Below are 25,928 nucleotides of genomic sequence, written 5' to 3' on the forward strand. Positions count from 1 at the left end.
ATATGTTGCAATTTTGTGATAATATGATAATAATTAATAAATATATATATGTGTGTATATGTTATAATAAACTTCTGAGGATATTGCGACGAAATCGCTAAGCGATTATGGAACTAAATGTCTACTAAAAATGTCTACTATACGGTTTTATTATTATATATTACTTTATTTAGAGCATATATAAATGTATTGCAAAATGCAATTTTTTATAAGAATTGATGGTAATGTATTTTAACATGTCCGATATTTATTCAACTTTTTTAAGAAGACTTTAATTAAGAAGAAAGCATTAATACTTACTAACGGGAAAATCGTTGCTTATAAATAAACATATAATTTTTGATACACAGAGAACATTTGAAGACTATTTTTAGAAATGACGAGTTTTACAGCAAAACACAATTTCGAAATCTCTATTTTGGACGGGCGATTAAAGAAAAATTCGACCGATGCTTGCAAGCGATTATATCGAGAACAATTAAAATATAAGACGATTCGCGAAATCGTTGTATCTAAATAGTTTGTATTTCTGTATGACTATATAGCATTAATTTAATAAACAAATCTTTAGAATAGGATTTGCTAAAAACAAAACTTACAAATTGATGCCTTGAATTTAAAGATATGAAAAGATATTCAGGACAAGATGTGCGTCACTTTTCAAATAGCAAAAATAATTAAAAATTAAAATATATATGTATATATATACATACATACACACATACATGTTTCATATAAAATATATATCGTAATATATTTTACTTTAAAATATTGCAAAAATTTAATATTTTTCTTAGAACGAATGAAAAACAAGTAATCAAAATTTTCGCTAAGAGAAAAAATATTCCTGCAGTAGAAAATTCAAAAAAACACACACACACACACATATATACACACACACACACACACACACACACACACACACACACACACACACACACACACACACACACACACACACACACACACACACACACACACACACACACACACACACACACACACACACACACACACACACACACACACACACACACACACACACACACACACACACACACACACACACACACACACACACACACACACACACACACACACACACACACACACACACACACACACACACACACATACATACATACATATTGTATATATTCTATACGTTCTAAAATAAAACGATTTTGATGCGAAGTATAAATTTAAAAAAGCGGAAAAGGAGTTGAAAATATAATTATCGCAGAAATTCCTGTTCGAAGAAATTTCCAAATTTTACGACATCATCGTCGATACTTATTCGTTCAATTTGCGTCTAATTCGAATTGATCATTTTAATATTGAATTTTCTACTGGAGAAATATTAATTCTTGCGCGCCGCGCGCGCGCGCGCGCAATCTTGAGCAGAAATTGATTATATATAGATCAGATCGGGCATGCCGCATCTGCTGTCACCCTGCTGTCTTGCATCGTGTTGCGTTAAACATCTCTCTTACACACAGACAGTCCGATATTTATTAATATCCTCACAAAATTTCTCTTACGCGCACGTTTGTATGAAATGTGCGGACAGATTGAAGTGACTCACAAGCATTATTTTCGTACTGTCGCTCGAAACAAATAACAGTGTACCTCTTTATACAAACAGATGACGCGAATGCAAATTGACCCCAAATGTATAATATATGAGATCGTATATAAACTTATTTTATAACACGTTATCGGAGATATATATACCCTAAAAAATAATTCTCAGAAAAATTTTTCCTTGAAAAATAATTTTCTCATAAAAAATAAAAAACTAAAAAATAATTTCCCCTAAAAAATAACCCTAAAAAATAAACCTCTACAAAATAAAAAATTATAACACATTATCAGAGATATATATATATACATAGACATGATGCTTTTGCGTTTTACTAAAATGAAATGTGTGCGTGTGTGTGTGTGTGTGTATAAACGCACACATTTCTTCCTTTAGTAGAATTTTAATTATAATAAAATACAATCTTAATGAGCTTACTCCTGCGGTATTAAATTTTTAATTTATCTGTCTGAATTTTTTTTTCTGATTTTTAAGAATCTATAGAAACTCAAATAAAATCTCTAATTAATTTTATAAAGTTCATTGATATTATATCGAAATAATATAATCATTGAGATTAATAATTGGAATAATACATCATTTACTTATTTTTTTTGATCTATTGAAAATTTATACATTATATCGATTGCATGCAAAGAGATAATCACAAATGACATATACCTTATGTTTTTATTCAATAAATGAAGGAAGTATTATTGTTCTCGATATATCGCACAAAAGAATATTAATATTTATATAGTAGTATTATTAATATTTCACGCACACATTGAAAACATCGATACATGATAATTTTACTCAGCCGATAAATGAATGACAAATAATATATAGATGGCATCTGTGATTCCTCATTTAGGATACGTTCGAAAATTCTACTCGTAAAGTAAAGTAGCATTTAATTGACCAATCAGAATAAAGAAATCTTTGCTCTTTTTGTTCTGATTGGTCAGTTAAATTATACTGTACCCCACGCGTAGGATTTTCGAACACACCCTTACGAGATGTAAGCTGATAAAAATGTGGCACTTGATTTTTTAGGAAATTGTATTCATGATTCTGATTTAATTGCATGTGATCAAAAATCGTATAACGATATGTCGATTAAAGAAAGCGGACAGGTAATATAAGTTGTCTTATGCAAAACTCAATCTAAAGATTATTCGTCTATTGATTTAATAATATTGACAATAACTGATCACATGGTTTTGAATTAAATTCTATTTATCCATTTATTATATATAAGAGAATTGGAATTAATATTTAAAACACTCTCTTATGTGCATTGTGTCTTAATTTTGGTTGGAAAATATAACTTTACTATTTATAATATTTCCTTTTTACTGCTACAAAATGTCTATAATATTTTATGTTATGCTAATGTGAGCAAAATATTTATTGTGACTTGAAACGTAAGTGAAAAAAAATATTGCTTTGGCAATTAAACATGGAGTTTTAGTGTAAATAAAAGAGATAAATAAAAGTACAAACGTATGAAATTGTTGCAGCGATTATATTATCTTGCAAGATCATCTCGGTGGACTAACGGACTGGGTGCCCTGCTACCGCCAGAGTACAAAAAGTTCTGGATGGAATGGAAGAAGCCACCCGCTGCAGTTCATTATATTGAAAAGAAAGGCACTTATACGACAAATAAGTTTGGGGAAGTGTACGTTATGCCTCATTATTATACAACCTCCATGAAATAACATAATAATGACTCTTGTATAACACTGTTATATAAATGTATTGCATATATATTACAAATACTTATCTGTCATAAATAATTTACTGTTGAAGAATTATACTAATTATTTGAACAATCTGTTTACAGACATCCAGTACAGAATGTACCATTACCTCTATTGTATCCAAAGGAAATTGATAAAGGTCTATGGGGAGGAGAAGCCATTGTGCAAGGCTTCAAGAAGAAGGGTAAATATAAGAGAAGGGTTCCACACTTTTGGATACCTCAACTGAAGAAGTCTGTTGTCTATAGCGAAGTTCTTGACTCATATATGAGTGTTGCTGTTACTCAGAGAACAATCAAATTAATTCACGAAAATTATGGATTCGATCATTATCTATTAAAGGTGCATTAATCTTTAAGTTAAACGGGTAAAGAAAGTATAATTATATATATTGCAAGATTTTTTAAAAATATAATTTTTTATAAGATTTCTTTGAATAAATTGTAATTATTATTTATAGACAGAAGCTTGCGATTTAAGATCTTTACTTGCTCTGAGATTGAAACGTAAGATACTTACTGCATTAGCAGATAAGACTTTATATCCTGATGACCCAGAAAAGCGTGAGGAGGTGTATGCCAAGTATGAGAAATATCTGTCGGTTGTAAGTAATTATTCTATATACTGCATCAAAAGATTTAAAGCAAAATATACTAAATGTTGAAATAAAAAAATGAGTTTGATGATGAATGAAATAGTTCGAAATATTGATATTTCTATGCGACACATTATATTACATTAAATATATAAATTGTTATGTGCAACATTAATATATTTTCAGTACACAAGAAAGCAAATAGAATGGTATGGTTTGACATTTCCAGAAGCTTCGATAAAGTGGCTGAAAATGAATAAAACAATACCACAACCTTTGAAAATTCGATATAGAGCAGAATTAATTGCCAAACTCAAGGAGAATAAAATTAAAGAAGCTGAAAACGTAGATGTATTACCAGAGGAAACGTATGTATTTATATACTATTTACGCATATTACTTGCATGTTTCAAATTTTTTAATAAATGAAATTTTTTTCACAGAAGTTCCTCTTGGTTAAATAAACTAAATCCTTTCTCCAAAAGTCAGAAGAACAAATAGGTAAAAAATTTCTATTTGTGTTAGATAATGCAAAGAAAGTTTCAACCTAATTTCTTGAATATTACAAACTTTCTTTGAGATGCATTTTTTGACAAATATATTAATGCAATAAACAGAATAAAGTAGATTTATTGGAACCAACAAAACATGATTTATTCTCTTAGCATATTGCTGATTCAATTTCTCATTTTTTCAAAATGTGCAATAAAGTTCAATATATAACAAAGTACTATTTTAACATTGATTTCAATATTCTCTTTCTACAATACATAATTAATATTTAATAATGATCACTTTGGTCATTTTTTCTCTCAATTCAGATAAAAATGTTATAAGATAATTGTACACAATGCGAAACTTATATATAAAAAAATCGCAAAACAGATTTATCTGAGATATTTATATTGACATTCTTTGCTACAATTAAAGATCATTTGTCACTAAAATAATATTTGCTACGATATTGAACATTCCAAATCGCCATCCTTCGGCAAACAATCAAGCATCACGGCGATGGCTCTCGTAATGTACGTCATTGTTCCATAACTTCCACTGGGGGCACTATCATAAAAGTGTTGACAAATATATGCTGCTCCACCACAGAGGAGTGTTCCCATAGCCGTCATTTCACGTTGTTCCTTTGGTTTTGCACAACATAGTGTTGCATCACCATCAATAGTCATCTACAAATTTCAGGAAATTGAAGAAATTATTTTTCACACTTGAAGAATATAGGGAAAAGAAATACTATTTTTTTTTATATCATGATAGCAACACTATCCATTCTATATTATTTGTGTGCAAGTTTTAATAGAGAATAAAGGGCTTATCTCTTTTAGAGAAAATAAATATTATATCATAGTTGAAATCAATATCAGTTTTGACAAAATAACGGATATCACTGCTGATATAAATTGCATGAAATAAGAAAATTAGTGAACTATTCTTACTCTTATATCCTTCATTTTTTATTGCACATTTTTCCTTTATGAAAATTCTATTAGATAATATAATATTACTTCACATTCGTTAATATATTTTATATAAACAAATAAACATTGAGATATACCTGATCTTCCAAGAAAATAGCATTTGCTTTATGCACTAAATTTTCAACCTCGATCAGACCACCTAAAGATGGTACAACATTATATTCAGTTACTAGTGTCAACACCATTAGAGCCTCGACGACAAGTTGACGATATTCTGGCTGTGGTATAGTATTCAGTACAGTTTCTACAGCCAATGCAAATTTCAGCTCGCCAGATGTCATCTCTTGCGTGAGATTCTGAGGCAGCATTCTTCCCTCAATTGCTAGACCGTTACACTGTTGAAAATTAATTTTTGTGGGGAATTAAAAGTTGTTAAATTTTATAAATATAAATTATTAGAGATAATAGTGATTTATGAATTTACCTTTTCAAGTACTTGCCACACACGTGGATAGAAATCTCTTGGTACTCTGTTCAGTGCACCGTCTAATCGTCGCCTCCGTAACCATTGACCTTGTCGATCGGCTTCTGCTTCGGTACTATCGGCATTTTGTTCAGCACTTAAGAAACCACCAATTTGAGATTTCTATGCAAAAAGAATATCTTCAACTCTCCACATATATTCGTTTAATTTATAAATGATGAATTCAATGAATTCAATAATGTTTATGAAATAAATATAAATCGTAAGTTAAAATAGCTGTCATAGTTAAAATATTTCAAAAAAATAAAATTAAATCAAATAATTAAAAATTTAAATATGATTCAGTACATTATAAATTAAAATATATATATAAGTATATTAGAAATTATAAAACAATCAAATGTAGTTTTATATTATACTGACAATATTACCTTACTCAGTCTACTCGATTTGCAACTGATGACAGAAAAGTTGCCCCGGCCAACTGCAATATAAATAAATATAATCAGCACATTCGAGCGCGCATAATATCTCAAATTTTTAACTAAATCGCAAAACATACCACTACTAATAGCAAATTCTTTCCCGCTCATAATGTGATGTAATAAGTTTTTCATCTCGAAAGGGGACAAATTTAGCAAGTGCTCGGAAGCTTCTTCGCCCGTGCAGATTAATGTTCGTGACAGTTCCGTTGCCATAACTTGAATGATTAGACCGACCCGCAATCTCAGCATCTCGTGAAATAGTTGCGGCTCCGTTCTGATAAACATCGCTAAATAAACGAGCAATTCTTCTGTCAGCATGGCGGTTGATTCGTCGTCGCCATAGGCCTGATGGATTAGAGCTCGTAACTCGTTTTCTGGCAAAGGCGCAACAATGGTATGCTCGTTGTTTGGCGGCATGCCGATAGTGACTTGCTTTTGACGCACTAGCAAATCGGTAACCGCCTTTGCTAAGTCCTCCACCCTTTTACCTAACATGCCAGCGCTGTGTCGCACGATACCCCACATTTTCTGTTGACATACTTTTTCGTAAAGACTCTTTAACAAATCCTTCACCAAAACGGGATGTCCTTCTTCCTTTACACCCGTATCAAAGTATAATCCTTTCGAGTCTACCTATATATAAAATGTTTATTCCATTTTAACGAGTTTGAATGGAGACCATTGCTTCATAAGTTAAAATAAAACTAACAAGATATTGCAGGATATCTCCTTGTTCTTCGAGACTTTCTGTTTCGCGAAGCATAGATAGTAATTCCTCCACCTCGGTTTCAGCGTACTGAGTCTCGGACGTTGTTTTATATTTAGTTTTAGAAGAATTTCTCCATGCTAATAGCTCATCCGTTGGAGATGGCGTGCGCTCAACCGTCATCGGTTGAGTGGAATTGAGAGACAATGTGGTGTCTGTCACTTCAATAAATGGATTTGCAGTTAAAATAGTAGAAGGTCTACGGTCTTCCCCTGCCATCCCAAGAATTTCGGCTAAAATTATGCAAAAAAAAGCTTTAAATCTGATAAATTTAATAATATATATTAATATTTGTATCTCATATTAAAACATTATTTATTATATAAACTTAGTTTTGTATATAAATATGTATTAAGAGGATGCCGGACCGTCCTGTTTTACCGGCCATAATAATTATATATTTGCTTAATATAAGGGTTTTGCGGCACTTTTCATATGAAATCATAAACGCCGCACTCCGTTATTATGTATACTTTAATTATGGAAAAGGATTTGTTGATATCTATAATCAACAAAAATATTTTGCAATCCTACTAATATTCGCATTCTGTCGGTATCCGGCATCCTCTTAACAATTAATATGTATGTATAGTTATGTATTGCAACAATATATATTATATTAAATATTTGAAAAAGTTGGACAGTAACGATGAATCGCATTGTGCGTTTTATTAAAAGTACAAAATCACGATTTTTTTAAAGAGATTAGACAGAAATCAAATAATATAACAGCCAGTTAATACACTTACATTCTTGGAAGATGGTGTTAATCATGGCAGTAGGAAGACATTGCAATAATTGTTTAAAGATCCTCTTTAAAAAACATATAATCATCACGCAGTTAGAATCAGAAAATCCATCCGGAACAAATGTTACTCACGTTCGACAGCTATGGATCGCGTCTTTTTTATCGCGCCTTTCACCGACATTTTGCGTCGTAGACTTTTTCCTGTACGAATTGGACCGGGCTTATTGAGAAGTCCTGTACGATGAGGAAATGGCCGCATTAGATGTTCCTCCAAATATTGTTGAATCTTGTGTAGACATAAAAAACGTAAATTTAAGTATCATAATTATATGTATAGATCAAAGAAAGTTTTATGCCATTCGGATTTATACGCTAAGCATGCGGGAATTGATTGGAAAATGGCATTAAAATTTGTAAGACAAAGTACTTAGATTATATTTTGCAAAAAAGAATTCTGTCAATATTGTATATGCCCGAGAAAAAATGGTCATACATATATGATTATATAAAATCATATATGGCCATATATAACTATACGAAATTTGGCACGATTTATATGCGCATATACAATCGCGCCAAATTGTCGGATATAATTATATATGGTCATATATGATATAATGTCCATTTTTTCTCGAGTATGCATGTATGTTTTATGCTGCAATTTCATTCTGAGAAGATATTCAGATATATAATTTAAATTTTATATACCTGAGGATTTAGTTTATCAGGACGACCATCCTCGGAACTTCCCAGAAAACTAAGATTTGTGATACACGACGTGCTTAAGAAATCATTCAAATTTCCCAATGATACTCTTGTACCGTTGATGTAGCCGCTCTTGAGCTTCTTCATGGTAGTTATCATGGCTAACGGTATCTTACCCTGATCTAGAAAAAAATAACTGTTAAATTTTGATTTAAAAAATCAATAAATAAGTAAAAGATTATGCCTTTCGTGCTGAAGACGATAACGTATCCTGTATTTTCTATACAGGGTAATTCAGATAGAAATACTGTAGCAAAAAAAGTTTATGAAAAATTAAAGAATAAAATGCATGCAATTTTTGATAGCAATAATTTTTTAAGTACAAGGGTTTTTTTAAAAATTAGACCAGATATGTTGATTAAAGAGCATTTTGCAATATTTTTTAATCATAGCTTTGGCCACACTTTAAACTCGTATTTAAAAAGCTATTGCTCGAAAATAACATAAATAAAAAATTATATGCTTGTTTTTCCAATTTTTCTGCTACAGCATTTTTATCGAATTTTGTGATATTCTATATGTAATTAACAACTCTCACAGTAACACATTATAATATAATTGTATATAATATCCGACGAGCTTTTCGTTGTAGGATGATATCTAAAGCTTCCGACGAAGGCGTACCTAAATGATTATGAGTAGCGACAAGGGTTACGGTTGGTCTGCCGAGCATTTGCTTCCAGTTGATTTTGAGGAAGGCCAAGGTGGTTGTGAAAGTATCGACAAGCAGGTCGACGTCGTTTGTCGTGTAGTTCTCCTCCGTGTCAATGTTCTAACACATGCAACACACGCGCATACCACCGAACACATAATAAAGCCATATCTTTAGAATAATTTTATTGTTTGATGCTTGAAGAATAAGCAATTTGTCTCGCCTCGAACATTTCGTGTTTATTCTGTCTTGTATTGGTCGAACATCTTCAATATCGATACAACTCACAATTTCATCCACTTTCAATGTTTGGGTCATGTTAGTAATGAAGAATGTAATGAAATATAAAATAAATGAAAAATAATTAAAAGCTCGTATCGTAACCCTCTATGGATAATATTATGTACTGATGTCAAAACTGAATTACATTATTACTGGACTTAAGTTACAGAGATTGAATCCAGAATTTATATTATAATACATTTTTAAGTTATATATGACATAAACCCAGAAAAAGAAAAGAAGGTTGCAAGATAAAATTGAAAATTACATTAAACCATAGGGGATTAAATAATTGTTAAATGAGAACCACATCACAAGTACAAGTACATGCAAGCAGACACGTTAGTTATTAAGAGCGGACAGTCACAGTATTTTAAGAAAATAAATTATCTAACGCAAGAAATTTTTCAGAATTTTTAAAATATAAGAGAACCGAAGAATTTGTTTAATTCTGGCAGCTTCAATAAATTTCAGAACACCTAAATTAATGATTATAAAAATCAACTACAATCTTGTGAAATCGTTAAATTACCTAGATGAATATTCTTGAGGGGCATGACCACGAGAGGCCGGCCCAACATATTCTGCCAACTAGACTTCAAGAAATTAATTTCACCTTTGAATATGTCAATCATGAGCTCATAGTCCGATGCGATGTAGAAGCGGGTCATATCTGTCAACTAGTCAATTCGGTGCGAGAACAAGAGGAAACGTAAGAAAAAGAAACAAAGATATAGAGAGATGGTAAAGCACATCATAAAAATTGTAGTCACTTACCTGAGGCGTGAACGCAAATATCTTATCGTGCAAGGAATACAGTTTACTAGTGCTGAGGATTCCTACATCTCTTGACTTACGTCCGGATAAGCCTAGTTTCTTGTTGCGTCCTAACAGCAAATTATGTCGAGATTTAAATTATAGTTCAGTAAAATGTATCTTTGAGCTCTATCTGCAATTGTATTCATACCTAAATATGTATATAGATGACTGAGGACTTTTGCAGGCTGTACTTCGATCGGCGCAACCTCTGCGATTGTTTGCACATGAATATCATGCTGTGCAATTTTTTCCCTGATCTCTGCGTCTTCTGCCAAGATAACTACTTGCACCACTACATCTGGCTTTTTCTCACTGCATAATCTTCTATTTAATGGATCCAACTCTCCAACTGCGAGAAATCCCTATAACAAGGTAGAATTATGAAACAATCGCGTTATTAATATATTAATTAATACCATGATTTTAATAAGAAAAAAATATATATAATTTAATATTATTAAGAAACAGATAAAACAAATTATACAATATCTTTTTTGAATACTTTCGAGATTTTAAATATATATGTAAACTACAAAAAAAACATATGTAATGTTCTTTTAAATATGGCAATTTAAGATATTTTTTAATCTGTTTCAATCACGTTTATGAATGTGTTACTTACTTCTTGCAGCAATTTTCCTAGGATATAAAGAGATTGCGCCCACATAAATGGGCATTTCCCTAAAGCTATTCGGCTCTGACTACCAGGTTCGGCATACTCTGCTGATACATCCTTAGATGCAACAGAATATAATTCAGGCATCAATTTCATACCATCATCTGTTTTAATCATTACATCCTCCAACTGCTTAGTGTACATTTCAACTGCTTCTTTATTGCCTTGGAAACAATAGTCCAATATTAAATAACAGAAGAACAGTGGCCATTCACATTCGATATTCTCAAACATACGAAGTTCCCATGGTTCGTAATACAATCTATTCTCAAAAATAAGAATTATTAATCAAAATAAATCAAATTTAAAATATAAGATAATACTGCATATGCAATAGTACCTGTTTGCATCCTCCTTTGGCGTTTTATATCCATCTCTTAAAAATCTTTTACAACCATATCGTCCTAGCAATTTCTTGGTGATGGCGTCTCGTGTTTCGTGAATTAAATTAGGTTCATCCACTGCAAACGCAGGGAAACTTATGATCGACAGTAAACCACTGTCCAACTCTTTGGAATTTGATTCTCTAGGCAACATGGATTGTAGCACTGCTTGACATTTCTGCGCTTCGTCGGCCAGAACGTGAATGACCGATGTAGGTCCACCTCTCGCGCTAAACAAATCCAATTCGTTCATTGCTTCCATCGCAGCTTTAGCCATACCAATACTGCTTGCATTTAATTCCGGTAAGCCGTGATAATATTATTAAGAAACAGATAAAACAAATTATACAATATCTTTTTTGAATACTTTCGAGATTTTAAATATATATGTAAACTACAAAAAAAACATATGTAATGTTCTTTTAAATATGGCAATTTAAGATATTTTTTAATCTGTTTCAATCACGTTTATGAATGTGTTACTTACTTCTTGCAGCAATTTTCCTAGGATATAAAGAGATTGCGCCCACATAAATGGGCATTTCCCTAAAGCTATTCGGCTCTGACTACCAGGTTCGGCATACTCTGCTGATACATCCTTAGATGCAACAGAATATAATTCAGGCATCAATTTCATACCATCATCTGTTTTAATCATTACATCCTCCAACTGCTTAGTGTACATTTCAACTGCTTCTTTATTGCCTTGGAAACAATAGTCCAATATTAAATAACAGAAGAACAGTGGCCATTCACATTCGATATTCTCAAACATACGAAGTTCCCATGGTTCGTAATACAATCTATTCTCAAAAATAAGAATTATTAATCAAAATAAATCAAATTTAAAATATAAGATAATACTGCATATGCAATAGTACCTGTTTGCATCCTCCTTTGGCGTTTTATATCCATCTCTTAAAAATCTTTTACAACCATATCGTCCTAGCAATTTCTTGGTGATGGCGTCTCGTGTTTCGTGAATTAAATTAGGTTCATCCACTGCAAACGCAGGGAAACTTATGATCGACAGTAAACCACTGTCCAACTCTTTGGAATTTGATTCTCTAGGCAACATGGATTGTAGCACTGCTTGACATTTCTGCGCTTCGTCGGCCAGAACGTGAATGACCGATGTAGGTCCACCTCTCGCGCTAAACAAATCCAATTCGTTCATTGCTTCCATCGCAGCTTTAGCCATACCAATACTGCTTGCATTTAATTCCGGTAAGCCGTGATTAGTTTTATCCCCCCTTTCCCAAATCCCATAATCTGGTGTACAATAAGCGGATTCAATGTAAAATACCAAGTTCTGAATAAAGGCCACCTATAAAGTAAGCACTAAATTTAAAATATTTTCTTAATCTTGTAAATGTGGACTATGCAATCATACATATTTGTAATTAAAAATAAATTGTAATATTATATTTAAAAAAATATCAGTTATACTCTTCAAACTTATAGTATATAAATATAGAATATATATAATAATACCTCATCCAAATTGAAAACAATCTGTAAGCCAGAAGCTGTCATTTGGGCCAGAATTAAAAGATACAGAGAAATGGCATCGATTTGAAGATGTCCCCATTCTGTATCTCCAACTACCGATTGACCATTAACAGAGCTATACTTTGCATGCAAAGCATCATGTGGATTTTGACTGGATTTGAACTTCTCCACTTTTTCCTTCTGTTGCATCATTGCCATCAACAGACCCCTCATTAACTTGACGCAGCTTTGTTCGAGTTCGTAAGTTTTTGCTCTGTCTTCATCGGCATCTGCTATCTTCTTATAGGCCATTGACAGACCCCATACAGCAAGTATGCAATAAACATTATCACGTATCCAAGCGTGATCATTATCAGGACTTGCAGGAAAGAGCCCAGTGACAGGACTCTGATAATTCATGATTATTTTGTGAACAATCCTTTGATAGTAGTCCAAACGGACACCGGAGTTGCTTCTGCTACGCATTTTGTTTTTTCTGTGAAGAAAAATCACACAAATCTATATTTAGATTCTATGTGTAGAAAGATATTGTATAATTAAGACTCAGATTTGTATATGCAATTAAATTTCTGCTGTTGCATTTTTAATTGACAAGTCTATGTATTTAGTCATGATGCCCTTGTGTGTATAAAATTTTTACGTATATTACGCAGTTTCTCTAAGTTAATCGCGAGCTAGTTGAAGCTATGAGACTTTTTTTTAAAAAGATATAATATACTTTACAATATAACAGAATAATTTCGTATATAAACTTGTGTTATTATGTCACTGTCACAGGTCAATTTGTAAATTGGTTACAATCGTCGCACTTCCATAGCGTTCGAATTACAAAAAGGAGAGCAAGCCTCCCTAATTTTTGGATTATATATAAGGTTAAGATCACTATGATTATTAATTAAGTGCCATACTTTATTAGCGAATGTTGATCATCGATTTCGAAACGTTTTATGTTTGCAATATGAGTCATGTAAAAAAATCAGATCGCATTTTATTTCGTGTTAACGAGATAATTATGTACAGATCTAAAGATTTAAAACGCAATGTGAAACGAATGTCAAAGTCAAACACGCTCAATGCATTTATATATAAATATATATAGGTCTGTTCTTTATAGCTGAACTGGCTGCACTAGTTCAGAGCTTATCTTTCTTCTTCCAATATGGAGAGAAAAAGATAAACTCCGATGCGCATGCGTATCATGCATGAAACGGAAAAAAACCCTAAAAATTTATTTTTTAGTAACTTTGAAACCGGAGTTTTGCATCGTCAGATTGTCACCACGCGGGATCTTCAATGGCTGCGTTCCGTTTCATGCACGATGCGCATGATGCATTATTTATCCTTGTTGTTCACCGAATGTTAAACAAGGATAAAGCGGGGAGCACATACTTTTGCATAAACGCATAATCATAAGCATAAAGGAATTGATTGATCAATTTCCTTATGCATAAAGAAATGGACCAATCAATTTCCTTATGCTTATGATTATGCGCTTATGCAAAAGTGTATGCTCCCTGCTTTAGCCCTACCAAAAATGGTCGATTAAAACCGATTAAAACATAATCCGTTTTAATCGGTTTTAATCGGTTCAATCCGCGCCCGGATTAAAAAGTAATCGATTTTAATTCCGAACGAACTATAATCGGTTTTAATATCGCTTTCGCGGATTATTTCCAATCTAAAATCATTACATTCTAATCCATATTGTTGTCAATCCAAATAAACACGAATAATCGAATGGATATTGTGGCTGCCATAGGTCTTATATTTATGTGTAATTATTATATAATAAAATAATAATTCTAATATGAGGTCAATTTTTGCAAATTAAACATTACGATAATGCAATAATTCTAAATACGAATAATAAAATTCAATTTTCAATAAAATTATTAATGTTTAATTCTCGTCGGATATAAAATTTTTAATCTTTCTCTAACAAAAATATATTATATTTTTATGTATATATATGCATCAGCTTCCAAATATATTTATTAAAATCTATAAATATAACTGCGAATATATAATATAGTTAATATTTTTTTGTTATTGTATCGTAAGAGTGTATTTTTCATAAATTTTACTTTATCATATATCTGTGTGTTTATGTCAATATGCGATCCAAAACTTCAAAACCATCTATTATTCATAACAATTCATCATGCCGCATATATGTATAATATGTCTACACACATTCACGTATACATTATAAATCTACACATATACATGTAAATCTGTCAGTCATTACCGCTTCTGTCTGCTGTATTCGTGTGGTTGTGTGCGTCTCGAAGTCCTATTACTGCACTATTATCTCAAATTGATCTCTACGATGGCATCTCCCGAATCAAAATCACCCGAACAATCCGAAAAAAATCGAAAATATGACAGGCAGTTGAGGTATGCTAATTATAATAAATTTTGAGGTTATATATGACAGTTTTTCTGTCCTGTCTCTCGTTTTCTATTTAAACAAACAATTCTGTCACTTCAATAATTTTAGTTACATTTTTTTTTCATATATATTTGTTTTTTTTCTTTTTCTTTTATATGGCGAGATATTTTTCACTGTACAATCTTTATTATTGACAGATTATGGGGCGATCATGGCCAAGCAACTTTAGAAGCTGCTCATGTCTGTCTTATAAATGCCACTGGACTTGGCACAGAGATATTGAAATCGCTAGTACTTCCAGGTATAGGAGCATTCACTATAGTGGATGGCAAGAAAATTACTATTGAGGATGTTGAACCTAAGTATGTATATATTATTAATATTGTAACTGTCAGATCAATAGTATACTCTCGAGACTTATTTCAATGTGATACATTAAATGGATTGGAATTAGTTTTTTTCTAGAAGCAGACAGTGTTGGAAAATCCAGAGCTCAAGTAGCCACTGAAATGCTTTTGGAGCTGAATCCGGATGTAACGGGTGATTACATTGATGAAGAGCCTGAACAAATTTTATCCAATAGTCCAGATTTTTTCAATAGCTTCACTGTGGTTGTAGCTACTGCGCTAACCGAGAAGTAAGAATTCTGACATTAAAATATTATATTGTGAAAAATGTTAATATTAATTACACAGATGTTATATATAATTTATAAAAAATATTTAAATAGAATGAACTACTTACATATTATATATCTTTACATATCATTCCTGGGTTAGGTATTAATGTAAATATAGTATATATTTTTTTTTGAACACATTTCTCTTTTTCAGGACATTGGTTCTTTTGTCGAAAAGACTTTGGGAATTGAATATTCCTTTAATAGTATGTAGGAGTATAGGCTTTATTGCATATATGCGCATTCAAGTAAAGGAGCATACTGTTATAGAAACTCATCCAGACAATGAAACGCCAGATTTACGTCTAGATAGACCATTTGATAGCTTGAAGAAACATTTAGATTCCATAAATTTGGATGAAATGAGCTTTAAAGATCATTGTCATGTACCATATCTAATTATTCTATATAAATACTTAGAAAAGTGGATTTTGGAGCATCGTACTTTACCAAAACTTTACAAAGACAAACAACAGCTCAGAGATATGATCAAGAGTGGCATAAGACGCGATGAACAAGATTCGTCGAATAGCGAGGAAAATTTCGAAGAAGCTATGAGGGCTGTGAATACATGTATAAGAGCGAGCGATATTCCGGATAATATTAAAAATATTTTAAATGATGATCGTTGCATTAATTTGACAGCAAAGGTATCAATGACACGTTTCTACAATTTATATATGGTTTAGAAAAATATGCGTTCAAACTGATTGGTTTATTTTAGAGCAGCTCTTTCTGGATTATCGCAAAAGCGGTGCGTGATTTCGTTGATAATGAAGGTAAAGGACTATTACCACTTAAGGGTACTCTACCTGACATGACTGCAGACACTGAAAAATATATTACGCTCCAACAAATGTACGAAATTGATCTTGAAATAAAACTATTATATATAAGATGGTGCATAAGAAAATAGTTCAATCTTGTAAATAAGAATTCTGTTAGTAAGTTCATTGTTTAAAAAATAGCAAATGTTAATGTAATATTAATGTAATATTACATTTAAATAGTTATTATTATTAATAATTACCAAATTAATTAATATGATTACAATATTATTAATAATATTGAAGAACGCATTATTAAAACTTATTATCACACATTGACTACCATGATTGGACTATTTTTTTGTATTCTACTTTTTGATATCTATAATTATAGATTAATCGAATTTATTTCAGTTATTATAAGCAAGCATTAGCAGATGCAGAAGCTGTATGGCGACGCACTTTGCAATTGCTACGTCAATTGGGGAGATCATCAGATTCAATTTTAGAAAAGGATGTTAAGTTGTTCTGCAGACATGTCACTAACATTCATGTAGAGAAAGGAAGCTGTATTGCAGATGAATACGATTCCAAGGTTTTTGATACTAATATCATAGGTGATTATTTATTCTCCCAAAATATGCAAAATTACATTAGCTATAATAAATTAATTATTTATAGTTATACAAAAAAATTATGTAATTATATATAAATATAATTATAAAAAAAAATTATATAATTATAATAGCTATTATTCAAACTGCTCTTAATATTTGATTTCACATTTTTTCTAGTTCAAAATTTGGAGACCCCAGAGAGTATGATGATTTACTATGTTATGCTCCGGGGAATGGATAAATTCCAAGCAGAATATAATTCATATCCTGGCGAATTCGATGACCAAGTGGAACCTGATATTGTAAAACTCAAGGTATCCTCTTTTAATTATATAATTCATTAATAGAATGATCATATTACCATCACAGTATTCTGCAATTGAGTTATATTACAGACATGCCTGACAAAACTGTTAAGCGAATGGGGATGTGGACCATTAGCTAAAGATGATTATGTGCACGAGTTTTGCCGATTCGGTGGCGCAGAATTGCACTCTGTATCGGCGTTTCTAGGTGGTCTTGCAGGGCAGGAAACCATCAAACTTATCACAAATCAATATAAATCTGTTCACAATACCTTCATCTATGATGCTGTTACATCAAACTCTGGAACATTCTTTTTCTAAAACTGTTATATGCAAAAAAATATCTCTACATCAATTAAAATAATACAATTTTGCAGCTTATATATTAGCTTCATTTTTTGTTTTAGATTAAGACTCTTGCAAATGTTAAAGTTATTACTCATTTTTTGTTTTAGATTAAAGACTTGCAAATGTTAAAGTTATTACTATATCCTACTATTATGTCTATATTATTCTATTTTATATTGTCTTCCACATGATTCTATATTTTTAAAAAATTTGCTTAAAAAAAGTAGAAAAAAATATATAATGAGTTGAAAATTTTATTGTAATCTAAAATTTTGTTTTTTAAAAAGCATTTTGTACATTTTTTTGCAGTGTATTCTGATACTTTTTTTTTTTACAATTGATCATAAAAAACAAAATAATACGCTAAACGCTTCTCTTCCTTATGCATAATAAGGATAATGTTATTTAATTTCTCAAAATTTCTAATAACTTAACAAACAGATATGAATCTTGACAAATTTTATTTTGTAAATGAGTAACTAACTCAACATAGTTGAACAAGGATTATTTGTTAAAAAAAATCTTGAAATTTTGTATATTTAGTTGTATGTGTACACACATACACAATTCGCTAGAAAACCGTTTTCCACGCATGCACTGTTTACTCGCCATCATTACGCCACAAAAATCCCAGAATATCTAGGAATATTGAGATAATAATCTCGATTTTGTCAGATTAGGTTGGTATTTGCACTGTCTTGTGATCGAACAGCTGAAGAGAACGAAGAACAGAAAAAAGATCAGAAGTCTAATATTCCAAACGAGATAATTTCTGTATAAATTAACACAAAATCTCGATAACAATCATGGTGGATCGTGCAAATATCAAACAGATTATACCGGCATTGCCGGATGAAAAAATTGGTAATTACATTCCGTATACTTAATAGAGATTCAATTTGACAGAGTGCCCCTCCCAGTAATATCTCTTTTTATTTTTTAATAATTATATTGTTACTATTAGAATAGTAAGATGGGCTCTAAGTTATATAAAAGGTTTTGTTATTCTGTTATTTTTTTTTATGTAACATTCATACATTGATTTTGCAGATATGCTGGCAGCTACAAGCGTGCTCCAACAGCAAGCTGCTGATATTAGGAATCAACGAATTAATTGGTACGCATACTACCAGTAAGTACTTATAAATTATTCTTGAAAAACCTGAAAACTTCAAAATATACTGATTAATAATATAAACTTGATGATGCATGAAAATATGAAAATATTTATAGAAGAAATATTTTAAGAACATTTAATGTTTTCAGATCACAAATGATATGGAAAGAAGACTATGACTTTATAGCAGCCTTTGACACAAGTGATGCTAAAGCAAGAGAAAATAAGCTAAAGGAAAATCCGCATCAGGCAGCTAAAATATTTCTTAATTTGCTCGGCCATGTTTCGAAGGATCAAACAATTCAATACATTCTCACTATGATTGATGATATGCTACAGGTATAGTTATGCATCTTTCTTATTTTTCTTTATGTAAAACAAATGAAATTCTTTTTATTAATATTCTTAGTCAAGACTATTCTATCCTTATTAATTGAGATTTTAATGCAATGTTATTAATAGGAGGATCGCAGTCGTGTGGAAATCTTTCGTGAGCATTCTACGCGAAAACGAGAATCTGTTTGGGGACCATTCCTTAATCTGTTGAATAGACAAGATGGCTTTATAATGAATATGACGTCACGCATTATAGCCAAGTTAGCCTGCTGGAGTCATGATCTCATGGAAAAAACTGATCTTCAGTTTTATTTGACATGGCTCAAGGATCAACTAAAACTTAGCGTAAGTTTATCTTGACAGATCATTATATCACAGGTTGTGCAAGTCAAAAGGCTGTCAATCTAATAAAATTCAAATTGCATCAATGATATTATCTCTTTGTTTTTGTTTCAGTACTATAGTAATTTTAAAAATTACAAATTAATAATGTGTCAATTATATATTTATATTGCAATATAAAATGCTAATTCTTAAAAAAACACAGACATGATTTAAAGTTACATTAATACTGACCATTTGAATTGCACAACTGCTAAGATTTTTTTTCTTTTTTCTCCATATGAGCATGTATGAATTTTATACAATTATATATTTTTTGAATAATTTAATTTTTGTTGGAATATGTAAAAAATATTCTTGTCTCATTAACACGTTGCTTGAAGGCTTCTGTAATATTAGTTGCTTTATGTTGTGATCTATGTAATTACTTTTATACTGTTATTTTAATACTATTGGTTTGCCTTTTGGATGATACAATAATTTGTTCTAATGCACTGCATGCAACATAAGTTATCTATATATTATAATATTTAGTTATCTAGCTAATTTATTATATACTTGGTGGTTTCTACAGCAATAATCATGCGTCTGATTTTTATATTTGAAAAGAATATGATATTCTTATTAAAAATTTTACTGCTTTATTTACTACATTAACATTAATATAATACTATTTTATATAATTTATTTAAAATGTTACTAACGCTATAAACTAACAATAGAGACATAACTAATTTAATAAAACAATAAACCTGTCTATGACTGATTATTATGTAGATTTATTGTTTCACGCAAATAAGCTTAAAACACGAAAAATTTCTTTGAGAATTATAGTAGAATTTGTGTAGATAAAAAATTAGATGGGGTTTTAGTTTGATGCCCTTCAGGATCACAAAGGCTTGCACGCGGGACTAGAACAAGACATTGCTGTGGAACAGGCCAAGGAGGCCCATGAACTGCATGAATTACTCAACCCGGTTGGTTTTGTAACGTCTCTTACTCACATTAATATTACTTATTATTCTAAACAAATTATAGTACTTTCTTAAATCATGTACTGCCAACAAACAAACCACTGATGACTTATGAAGACGTTTAACATTATACATAATTATAACATTATAATATTATACTTAAATCATGAATCTCTTAAATTTAGGATAAAATTGATTAATGAACTTCAAACATGCATGAGTAAATTTCAAATGCGCATGAGTTATGCTTTAGAAGAGCCTGTTTTATGGATGTCATATTTACAAGTGCAAATTTCTTTAACATTTTAGATGCTATTTCTTACCTAAATGCCATTAATAGATGTTAAATCTTTTATAAGGTCTATATCTTATATGTATAATATACATATCTGTAAATATATATAAGATGTCAAATTATTATCATATTTTTGCATGTAGCAACACATCGATTAAATATTATTTTTGAAATTAAAAAAAACATTTATTTTCTTGTTTTATATTTTATCTTTTTTATCCGGGGAACATAGAAGATATACACATGATATTTCTTTCATTTAGAATAACGAGTACATCCAATCAGTGGCACGTTGTCTACAAATGATGCTTCGTATAGACGAATATCGCTTTGCGTTCGTATCCGTTGATGGTATTTCAACTCTTCTCAGTGTTCTCTCTGGAAGAGTAAACTTCCAAGTGCAATATCAGCTTATTTTCTGTTTGTGGGTACTTACTTTCAATCCTCTTCTGGCAGAAAAAATGAACAAGTAAGTAACTCTCCCTTCTCTCTCTTCCTTATTTGGTATACATTTTATTAAAAATACTCATAATGTTCAGTATAACTAATAATATCTAAAATTATGTCATATTGTAGATTCAATGTCATACCCATCCTCGCCGATATACTTAGTGATTCGGTCAAAGAAAAAGTAACACGTATTATACTTGCAGTATTCAGGGTAAGTTAGAATGTCGAAGAATAAAAGGAACCGAGCGTAATATAAAATTATGTATATATTACATTGTCTGCATATTTTTTTATATATTATATTTTTTTTATATTATTACAGAATTTAATCGAGAAAGTAGAAGACGGGCAAGTGGCTAAGGAACATTGCATTGCTATGGTGCAATGCAAGGTATTGAAACAGCTTTCGATACTATGTCAACGGAAATTTGACGACGAAGACATAATTGATGATATCGAGTTCCTCAACGACAAATTGCAAGCGTCCGTGCAGGATCTAAGTTCGTTTGACGAATATTCAACGGAAGTGAAATCTGGTCGTCTGGAGTGGTCCCCTGTTCACAAATCGGGCAAGTTTTGGCGCGAGAATGCCAGCCGTCTCAATGAGAAGAATTACGAGCTCTTGCGTATCCTCGTTCATTTATTAGAAACCAGCAAAGATCCTCTCGTCCTCAGTGTGGCTAGTTTCGACATTGGTGAATACGTGCGTCATTATCCACGTGGCAAACAGTACGTTATATGTTATAGAGATACGTTTATATATTATAGAGAAGCATGCTCATATTTTATTCTATTTCATCCGTTCATTTTGATTATTTGAGAACATTTAAAATTGCAATTTTTTTGTTGAGATAATGTCTCGTGTATTTCAGCATAATTGAACAGCTTGGCGGAAAGCAACGTGTAATGCAACTTCTCGGGCATGAGGATCCTAATGTTAGATACGAGGCTCTTCTTGCAGTACAAAAACTTATGGTACATAATTGGTAAGTTATGGAATGTTAAGAATTTTCTATGTACATTTCTTACTATTTGACTTTTTTATTAAAATAATAAATTTGTTAATTTTTTTAAAATTATTTTCCACATCTGTGTATAAATTTTGTTGAATGTCTATATATAAAAATTTCATAACTACTTCGTAAATTTCTCACTTTTTAGGGAATACCTTGGAAAGCAATTAGAGAAAGAAACAGGTGCATCTGGGGCGTCCACTAACAAATCTGGAGCACAAGTGTCGGCAAAAGCCTGAATATTTGTACAACTTGTACAAATCACGATTTTTTCTGTTTGGAGAAAAAATACAAGAATATTATAGAGAATTTGCGCGCGTGACAAAATCTACATCCGCTGTAATCTACATCTGCTATGTAAAGCGCTTGTATAATTCGAGATATTTACATTCTCTTCCATTCTGGCTGCGTTCGGGGAGCACACTTTTAGCGCTATGAGCGTGTTCTGTCCTTGTTCAACTTTCAATAAGTAACAAAGATAGAACGACGCTGTTAGCGCTAATAGCGTCTCCCCGAACACACCCTCTGTATTATTGTAAAAAAAGAGAAGATATAATCGAATCCCCATTTTTCTTTCGTGCAATTCAATTTTGTAAAATAATTCTTGGTTATATGTATCTATTCATGTATATATAAACGTCGATGTAATGAATTCCGTCACGTGTAATATATTTTAGTCTTATGTATATCTGTTCTCTGGAATGTTAGAGAAAATAAAATTTTATTCTGTTGAAGAAAACTGTACACTTGATATAAAAAAACATACATACATATCTTCGCGATTGCTTAAACTTTTTTAAATTTCAGTTTAATGTTAATATTGCAGGACGCCAATTGTATTAGAAGAAATCTAAAGATATATGGTATCTCGATTTCATTTACATTGTCTTCTTCGCCGCACAGACGGCATTTTTTATCGTCCTCGTCATGTCTACTGTTCATGATTAATTCCGGTCCGAGTAGTGAACCGCATTTTTGGCACGCTAAGGTCTATAAATAAATATTTATTATGATCAAGAAATTTCTCTCAAATACACACTTTGTATAAATAAATAACACTTAATCAGTACGTATTGTAAACATTGGCGTATATTAAAATATTAAAGGAGATAATATCTCTTATCGCTTACCGTCATTTTATCAGAACAATGAAATAGACGATCCTGAAGAAGATACGAGCAACCATGAGAGATCAGAGCATCTCGTTCCATCTCTCCGAATCGAACACCGCCGCCCCGTCGACGACCTTTAATGGGTTGCCTCGTTAATAGATCGATTGGTCCGGTGCTTCTTACCTGGAAACGAGAGAAATGTGTATTATATTCTGTTCTCGTTATAATTTAAGAGAACTGAACAGTTTATTGAATTTCAAATCATACATAGGAAAAAAGAAGATGAATAGAAACACGCGATAACGCGAGAAAAACGCTATTTAAATGATAACTAAATAAAAACACAAAACAGAATAGAAAATAAATCTTTCTTTAGATGCTGATACAAAAATTTACATAAATTAATTACCTGCCACTTGTCAGAGACCATGTGTCGCAATCTTTGATAATGGACCATACCAAAGAAAATGCTAGCTTCCATCTCGCATCCATATATGCCCGAATACATTCTTTCAGTTCCGTAATAATTATAGCCACCAAGTTCCAATAATTTCCCGAAGTAGTCTATAGCTGTGTTCTCCTCATCGAATCTAAAGGGTGTAGCATCGTGAACTAGTCCATGCACAGCCGCTGACTTTCCGGCCATTACTTCAATCATCATAGCTGTGATGGAAAAAAATGAAAAATTACACTCGTATTTTTTTGATAATCTATCTTGTAAAATATATATATATATATAGTTTTTAATATTATAAATATATTTACGCTAAGCCCGAATTAAAAAATTTATCAGAATTTCTGTTATCATAGTACAGATAATTTAAAAGACAGAGTAAAATGCACTTGTGTTCCAGCTCACCTATTGTCATACGGCTTGGAAACCCGTGCGGATTGAAAATAATGTCGGGGACCATCCCGGTTTCTGTAAATGGTAAATCCTCGACAGGATATAGCCGTGAAAGAATTCCTTTTTGTCCCGCCCTTGACGCAAATTTATCTCCAACGATAGGATTCCTCTGAAAATTTAATGCATTTAAAAAACGCGTATTGTTTTACGCACATATATATATATATATATATATATATATATATATATATATAAAAAAATTAATAATATAATAAAAGTGTCTTTGATTCTGATGTATTTGTAGAGTTCAGTGTCGAAAAACAAGCTAATAAGTAATCTGTCGACGTATAAATGATTTAATGAAATTGATGTTATGAATTAAATGGGAAGATAATTTAATTAATTTGTGTAATATATTGTACAGAATCGCGCAATAGGGATCGTGCGAAAGTTATTTCGCGGTAACATTGCGCATGTTTCAAGAAACGTACAAATATTGTATAATGGAAAACAACCAATTTAGATCTTTATCGGATGATTATGTTGAACGACAAACCTCGTAGCTAGTATTAATTACAGGATACGCCAATACATACAGCCGCACTTGAGCGAAATAATGTATTGCACATACATGATGAGCACGGTGGACGAAGCTTATATGTATATATAAATGAAATGCACGTTAACAACTACATATATGTATAATATATCAGAATTATAAATATTAGATAATTACAAAAGTTTTCGGTTCGATTTTCGATAGCTATAGTTGACATCATTAAAAATTATGATAATACTGTTTATTTAAAATATTTATGTAATTTTTATTGTGTTGAAGAGTGACAGACACTTTAGCTGTCATTTAAGCAAGGAATTATCTTGCTTGGAATATTTAAGTAACTGAAATAATCTTTGAAGATAATTGCGGGGATACAAATTCTGCATTTCACATAGGATTATTTAAGTTTTGAAATAATTTAAGCGTTTCAATTATCTTTCATAGCATTTCCAATGTGTATAGAGAGAAGACAATAAGTAGCAAAATAGTAGGAAATAATTTGCAAAATTTGGACAAAATAAATTTAATTTTTTCGATCAATGCTCTGGTTACTTGGATTTGTGATGATTTCGTTTGCAGTTTACTGAATTCAAATATACGAATTTATACACATGAAAAATGTTAAAAAATTGTGTAAATTTCTGAATATTGAACATTCAAGTTCAATATATAAATATATTTATCATTTTATTTAGAAACTGACTGCTTGATGTTTCATTTAAAATCAAACTAAAAATTTTAGCCATCCAAGAAATAAAAATATAGATGTAAAAATAACTGTATCATTATAATCTTATTTAAATTATTAATTAAAACTTTTAAATATT

At 31.2% G+C, this 25,928-nt stretch overlaps 5 protein-coding genes across 12 annotated transcripts in view; 3 read left to right on the forward strand and 2 right to left on the reverse strand.

The window, feature by feature from the left end:
- Positions 1-2,559: 2,559 nt before the first annotated feature.
- On the forward strand, positions 2,560-4,669 carry LOC115232926 (39S ribosomal protein L28, mitochondrial). Of its 2 annotated transcripts, none has more exons than XM_029803101.1 (6): positions 2,560-2,718; positions 3,106-3,266; positions 3,432-3,690; positions 3,809-3,952; positions 4,130-4,311; positions 4,387-4,669. In XM_029803101.1, exons 1-6 carry the CDS (start codon positions 2,695-2,697, stop codon positions 4,442-4,444), a joined length of 828 nt encoding a protein of 275 aa, XP_029658961.1. In that variant the 5' UTR covers positions 2,560-2,694; the 3' UTR covers positions 4,445-4,669. The 2 variants fall into 2 exon arrangements, with proteins under 2 accessions (XP_029658961.1, XP_029658963.1); XM_029803103.1 differs by lacking the exon at positions 2,560-2,718 and adding an exon at positions 2,991-3,009.
- Positions 4,559-14,443, reverse strand: LOC115232925 (probable phosphorylase b kinase regulatory subunit alpha). Of its 5 annotated transcripts, none has more exons than XM_029803097.1 (16): positions 13,857-14,443; positions 12,931-13,423; positions 12,640-12,763; positions 11,394-11,715; positions 11,000-11,315; positions 10,526-10,739; positions 10,336-10,445; positions 9,249-9,396; positions 8,568-8,746; positions 7,992-8,145; positions 7,055-7,344; positions 6,423-6,978; positions 6,292-6,344; positions 5,861-6,022; positions 5,514-5,771; positions 4,559-5,127 (listed from the first exon to the last, which is right to left on the reverse strand). In XM_029803097.1, exons 1-16 carry the CDS (start codon positions 13,913-13,915, stop codon positions 4,900-4,902), a joined length of 3,666 nt encoding a protein of 1,221 aa, XP_029658957.1. In that variant the 5' UTR covers positions 13,916-14,443; the 3' UTR covers positions 4,559-4,899. The 5 variants fall into 5 exon arrangements, with proteins under 5 accessions (XP_029658957.1, XP_029658960.1, XP_029658956.1 ...); XM_029803100.1 differs by lacking the exon at positions 9,249-9,396 and adding an exon at positions 10,091-10,238 and having other exon boundaries at positions 7,055-7,272; positions 13,857-14,442; XM_029803096.1 differs by lacking the exon at positions 9,249-9,396 and adding an exon at positions 10,091-10,238 and having other exon boundaries at positions 13,857-14,442.
- A 664-nt stretch (positions 14,444-15,107) lies between these two features.
- LOC115232938 (NEDD8-activating enzyme E1 regulatory subunit) lies at positions 15,108-18,187 on the forward strand. 2 transcript variants are annotated; one of them, XM_029803120.1, is made up of 8 exons: positions 15,108-15,345; positions 15,538-15,702; positions 15,795-15,977; positions 16,174-16,669; positions 16,744-16,877; positions 17,201-17,403; positions 17,581-17,717; positions 17,799-18,187. In XM_029803120.1, exons 1-8 carry the CDS (start codon positions 15,278-15,280, stop codon positions 18,027-18,029), a joined length of 1,617 nt encoding a protein of 538 aa, XP_029658980.1. In that variant the 5' UTR covers positions 15,108-15,277; the 3' UTR covers positions 18,030-18,187. The 2 variants fall into 2 exon arrangements, with proteins under 2 accessions (XP_029658980.1, XP_029658981.1); XM_029803121.1 differs by lacking the exon at positions 15,108-15,345 and having other exon boundaries at positions 15,806-15,977; positions 17,799-18,089.
- Positions 18,188-18,721: 534 nt separating this feature from the next.
- On the forward strand, positions 18,722-23,314 carry LOC115232939 (V-type proton ATPase subunit H). Of its 2 annotated transcripts, XM_029803122.1 has the most exons (10): positions 18,722-18,920; positions 19,107-19,188; positions 19,323-19,512; positions 19,636-19,854; positions 20,724-20,828; positions 21,384-21,589; positions 21,697-21,781; positions 21,893-22,299; positions 22,443-22,556; positions 22,732-23,314. In XM_029803122.1, exons 1-10 carry the CDS (start codon positions 18,863-18,865, stop codon positions 22,820-22,822), a joined length of 1,557 nt encoding a protein of 518 aa, XP_029658982.1. In that variant the 5' UTR covers positions 18,722-18,862; the 3' UTR covers positions 22,823-23,314. The 2 variants fall into 2 exon arrangements, with proteins under 2 accessions (XP_029658982.1, XP_029658983.1); XM_029803123.1 differs by lacking the exon at positions 20,724-20,828 and having other exon boundaries at positions 18,724-18,920.
- LOC115232936 (DNA-directed RNA polymerase I subunit RPA2) overlaps positions 23,292-25,928 on the reverse strand; it is a 7,379-nt gene continuing 4,742 nt past the window's right edge. Inside the window, exons 13-16 of the mRNA XM_029803116.1 lie at positions 24,555-24,711; positions 24,105-24,358; positions 23,714-23,878; positions 23,292-23,573 (exon numbers count right to left, since the gene is read on the reverse strand). Coding sequence (XP_029658976.1) covers positions 23,370-23,573; positions 23,714-23,878; positions 24,105-24,358; positions 24,555-24,711 — 780 coding nt within the window. The 3' untranslated portion in view covers positions 23,292-23,369. The remainder of the gene's footprint in view (positions 23,574-23,713; positions 23,879-24,104; positions 24,359-24,554; positions 24,712-25,928) is intronic.

The sequence above is a fragment of the Formica exsecta genome, unplaced genomic scaffold (genome assembly GCF_003651465.1).
Source record: "Formica exsecta isolate Colony F162 unplaced genomic scaffold, ASM365146v1 scaffold1510, whole genome shotgun sequence".
Taxonomy (NCBI): domain Eukaryota; kingdom Metazoa; phylum Arthropoda; class Insecta; order Hymenoptera; family Formicidae; genus Formica; species Formica exsecta.

Coding starts and splice junctions, on each gene's coding strand:
- LOC115232926 (XM_029803101.1), top strand. CDS start 2,695: ATGTCGATTAAAGAAAGCGGACAG. Junction 3,267..3,431: donor ACAAATAAGTTTGGGGAAGT/GTACGTTATGCC, acceptor ATCTGTTTACAG/ACATCCAGTACAGAATGTAC. Junction 4,312..4,386: donor GATGTATTACCAGAGGAAAC/GTATGTATTTAT, acceptor TTTTTTTCACAG/AAGTTCCTCTTGGTTAAATA.
- LOC115232925 (XM_029803097.1), bottom strand. CDS start 13,915: ATGACTCATATTGCAAACATAAAACGTTTCGAAATCGATGATCAACAT. Junction 8,146..8,567: donor CTGATAAACTAAATCCTCAG/GTATATAAAATT, acceptor TGTCTACACAAG/ATTCAACAATATTTGGAGGA. Junction 5,772..5,860: donor TGTGGCAAGTACTTGAAAAG/GTAAATTCATAA, acceptor AATTTTCAACAG/TGTAACGGTCTAGCAATTGA.
- LOC115232938 (XM_029803120.1), top strand. CDS start 15,278: ATGGCATCTCCCGAATCAAAATCACCCGAACAATCCGAAAAAAATCGA. Junction 16,878..17,200: donor TATATTACGCTCCAACAAAT/GTACGAAATTGA, acceptor AATTTATTTCAG/TTATTATAAGCAAGCATTAG. Junction 17,404..17,580: donor TTTTGATACTAATATCATAG/GTGATTATTTAT, acceptor CATTTTTTCTAG/TTCAAAATTTGGAGACCCCA.
- LOC115232939 (XM_029803122.1), top strand. CDS start 18,863: ATGGTGGATCGTGCAAATATCAAACAGATTATACCGGCATTGCCGGAT. Junction 18,921..19,106: donor ATTGCCGGATGAAAAAATTG/GTAATTACATTC, acceptor TTGATTTTGCAG/ATATGCTGGCAGCTACAAGC. Junction 22,300..22,442: donor CATTATCCACGTGGCAAACA/GTACGTTATATG, acceptor CGTGTATTTCAG/CATAATTGAACAGCTTGGCG.